Source organism: Sceloporus occidentalis, unplaced genomic scaffold, assembly GCF_023333645.1.
Source record: "Sceloporus occidentalis isolate IW3139 unplaced genomic scaffold, rSceOcc1.0.p SCAF_324, whole genome shotgun sequence".
Lineage (NCBI taxonomy): Eukaryota > Metazoa > Chordata > Lepidosauria > Squamata > Phrynosomatidae > Sceloporus > Sceloporus occidentalis.
The window spans coordinates 321,862-325,047 of NW_028317304.1; the positions used below are offsets into that span (position 1 = coordinate 321,862).

The window sequence follows — 3,186 nt, forward strand, 5'->3', positions numbered from 1 at the left end:
TAAAGGGGGAGGGGGGTCGTTTATTCCCAAAGGGGAGGAAAAACAAACAATTTAAAGTCAATCTGCTCATTAAGCTTTGTACTGCGCCGCGGAATATGACGGCGCTATATAAACCAATAAATAATAATAATGCTCGCCATCTACTGAAGAACAGAATATGGAGGAAGGACGACTTAATCCGCTTGGTACCAGAATAGAAGAGCACATCGGGGCGGAAAAAGAGGGAGTAAGAAGCTCGGCGGCCGCTTCGATGGACGGCGGGAAAATCCTCCTCATCGCCGGACGTTTCCGGGAAGAGAACGCGGGAGAGAAACCCGGAAAAAACAAACGCAGACCCGACGGGATTTTTCTGTAAATTCTCTCCGTCTGATTTTTTATTGCGCTGTTTTTTCTGAATATTAGTTGCAGTTTTTAACGGCGTCTCGATTTTTTTGGGTAATAAATTCAGATTCCGCAGCAGGCGGGGAAATGGGGCCGGCGGCAGCAAAGCTCTAAGGCTGGTGTGAGGGTCAGGTGACGCGGCTTCGTGTGGCCCCCGCGCGTCGGGTGCAGTAGGATTGGGAGAGCCCGTGCGGATGGCACGGAATGGGGGTGTCTGTGGTTATTTAACCCCTTCAGTGCTGGAGTGCAGAGCACCGGCGTATGTGTGTAATCGTTTAACCCCTTCCGTGCTGGAGTGCAGAGCACCGGCGTAGGTGTGTAATCGTTTTACCCCTTCCTTGCTGGAGCGAGCAGCTGCCATCGGACATACATTCCTGGTCGTGAGAATCCGTGAGACCCTTAATATGTAATAAATGAAGCGGGGGCTTTGTGAACACGGCAGGCAACACGGATATCATATGATCATACGTGATGCATCTGTTCTCTTCACACGGACTCCATGCCGCCTCCTGTCGGTAGAAGAGGGGCCGGCAGCCGGTCATCGGTCAGCCCGATCTCCGAGCACGAACCCAAAACACTACAGTTTACTGCGACCCCCAATCACTGACCGCCGGCTCTGCGGGGGCCGAGTATCATCCCCCCCCCCCGGTTTATTAGACATTTCAGGTTAATAGTGAAAATAGGGGAAAAAAAGGTGAAAATCATTCAAGAGAGGACAGCGATCACGTCTGCCATCTCCCCCAACATCAATATCACCAAGTAATGATTTGGCAACAGCGTGGCAACCATAACGTCTTATCCCGGCACGGAAATGGCCGCACGTCATTCATACAGAGACTGGATCAGGGCTATTAGCCGGGCCGGGGCCTGAATCGGTATTAATTACCATATTCATATTATGGGACAGAAAGCGACATAAAAGAGAAATATATTTTTAATATTATTTATTGAGTTTTTAAAGCGCCGTCATATTTCGTAGCGTCACATGACAATTTAAGACAACTTAAGTCCCATGCGATCGCATATCAACACAGAGGAATCCATAATAATCCAACTGAATATTGAATCTATTTATTATCTATAAGTAGTTCACTTTACTGAGAGGGTGGTGGATACGTGGAAAAGCCTCCCAGCAGAAGCGGTAGCAGGTAATACAGTGAGGGGATTTAAACATGCATGGGATAGACATACGGCTCCTGATTCTAAGATGAGACCAACGACTGATTAAGGACGGAATGGGGGGGTCTGATCTGCACACAGATTCCATGTTTCTATGTAAGTAATTGTAACTTAATTTAAATCTGATTCTGTAAACCGCATCATCCACTAGGTGGAGGGGTCTGGCCTGGTTGAGTTGGATCAGGATAATGGGGTTAAGGGACGTTGGTATTGGGAATCTGGACCCACGGAATCGGCAATCTCAAAGAACGTCTTTGGTGACCTTGGTATCTCGATGGAACGTATTAAATGCTCTTCTGATTTCCTGGTTCCTTAGGCTATATATGATGGGGTTAAACAACGGGGTGACCACGGTGTACAGAAGAGAGGTGAACTTGTTAATATTTAATGCGTATCCTCTAGATGGACTCAAATAAATGCTAATTAGAGTTCCGTAAAACGAACACACGATGGCCAAATGGGAACTACACGTGGAGAAGGTCTTCTGTCTCCCGGTGGTGGAAGAGATTCCAAGGATGGTGATGAAGATATAGACGTACGTGACGATGACAAACACGAACGGAAAGAGAACGATGAATGGGATGACCATAAAGGCTTCCATTTCAACAACAAAGGTGTCTGAGCAGGAAAGTTCTAGAATAGGGAGAAAATCGCAGAAAAAATGGTCAATTATGTTACGGTCACAGAAATCTAAGCTACCTAACAGCAGACGAGATATTGAAGCGAACAGAAACCCGAGGGACGATGATGCGATGACCAGATTGAGGCAGGACTTCAGTCCCATGATGGACGAATAATGGAGTGGTTTACATATGGCTAGATACCGGTCGTAGGACATCACGGTGAGGATATAACACTCAGCCGTACCGCAGAAACCAAACATCTGAAGTTGGGTGAGGCAGCCAAAAACCGAAACGGTGCCACCATCTTCCAAAATAATGTGGAGCATGTTGGGGACAATGTTGGTGGTGAAGAAGACATCACAGAAAGACAAATGGCAGAGGAAGAAGTACATGGGGGAGTGTAAGGAGGGAACGGTAGATATCAAGAAGATGATGAGAACGTTTCCGGTAATTGTTATGATATATATTTTAAGGAGAAGAATGAAAAATGGAATCTTTAAAACGTGAAGATTCTGGAATCCCAAAAGGAAGAACTCGGTGATGATTGTACGATTGGGTGGATACATCGTCTGGACAGAGAAAAAAAAACAAAAACATATATTTTACATGTTGTTTGGACTATTCAATTATTTCATGGGATCTCAAATTGAAGATCACCAAAGAGGATTAAACATGACCACACTAGAGCAGACAATGACATCATCGGCTTGAGCGGTCTGTGTAAAGAGTGCAATGCTCCTCATCATCTTGTGATGCCTGTTAGTGGACAGAGTTTAGTGGACAATATATTTTCAAGACCCCAAATCAGAAGAAATGACCTTTGAAGGCGTGATGGGACTCAACTACTTACTCTATGAACATGAGTTGTGTCATATAAGCCTCACATTCTTTTTCTGTATAAGAGATCATTATGTTCCTCAACACAAGGCCTTCATCTTCACTCTTTATGAAATTGTTTCAGATTAACAAATAAATATCTATTTTATGGTTGAAACTCTTTTTC

The 3,186-nt window shown here is 45.0% G+C and overlaps 1 protein-coding gene across 1 annotated transcript; it reads right to left on the reverse strand.

Annotated features, from left to right (window-relative positions):
- Nucleotides 1-1,801: 1,801 nt before the first annotated feature.
- LOC149274560 (olfactory receptor 5P76-like) lies at nucleotides 1,802-2,749 on the reverse strand. Its single transcript, XM_089505344.1, has one exon. It carries the CDS (start codon nucleotides 2,747-2,749, stop codon nucleotides 1,802-1,804), a length of 948 nt encoding a protein of 315 aa, XP_089361470.1.
- Nucleotides 2,750-3,186: the final 437 nt, after the last annotated feature.

Excerpts from the sequence above, each read along its gene's own strand:
- LOC149274560 (XM_089505344.1), bottom strand. The coding sequence starts at position 2,749 with ATGTATCCACCCAATCGTACAATCATCACCGAGTTCTTCCTTTTGGGA.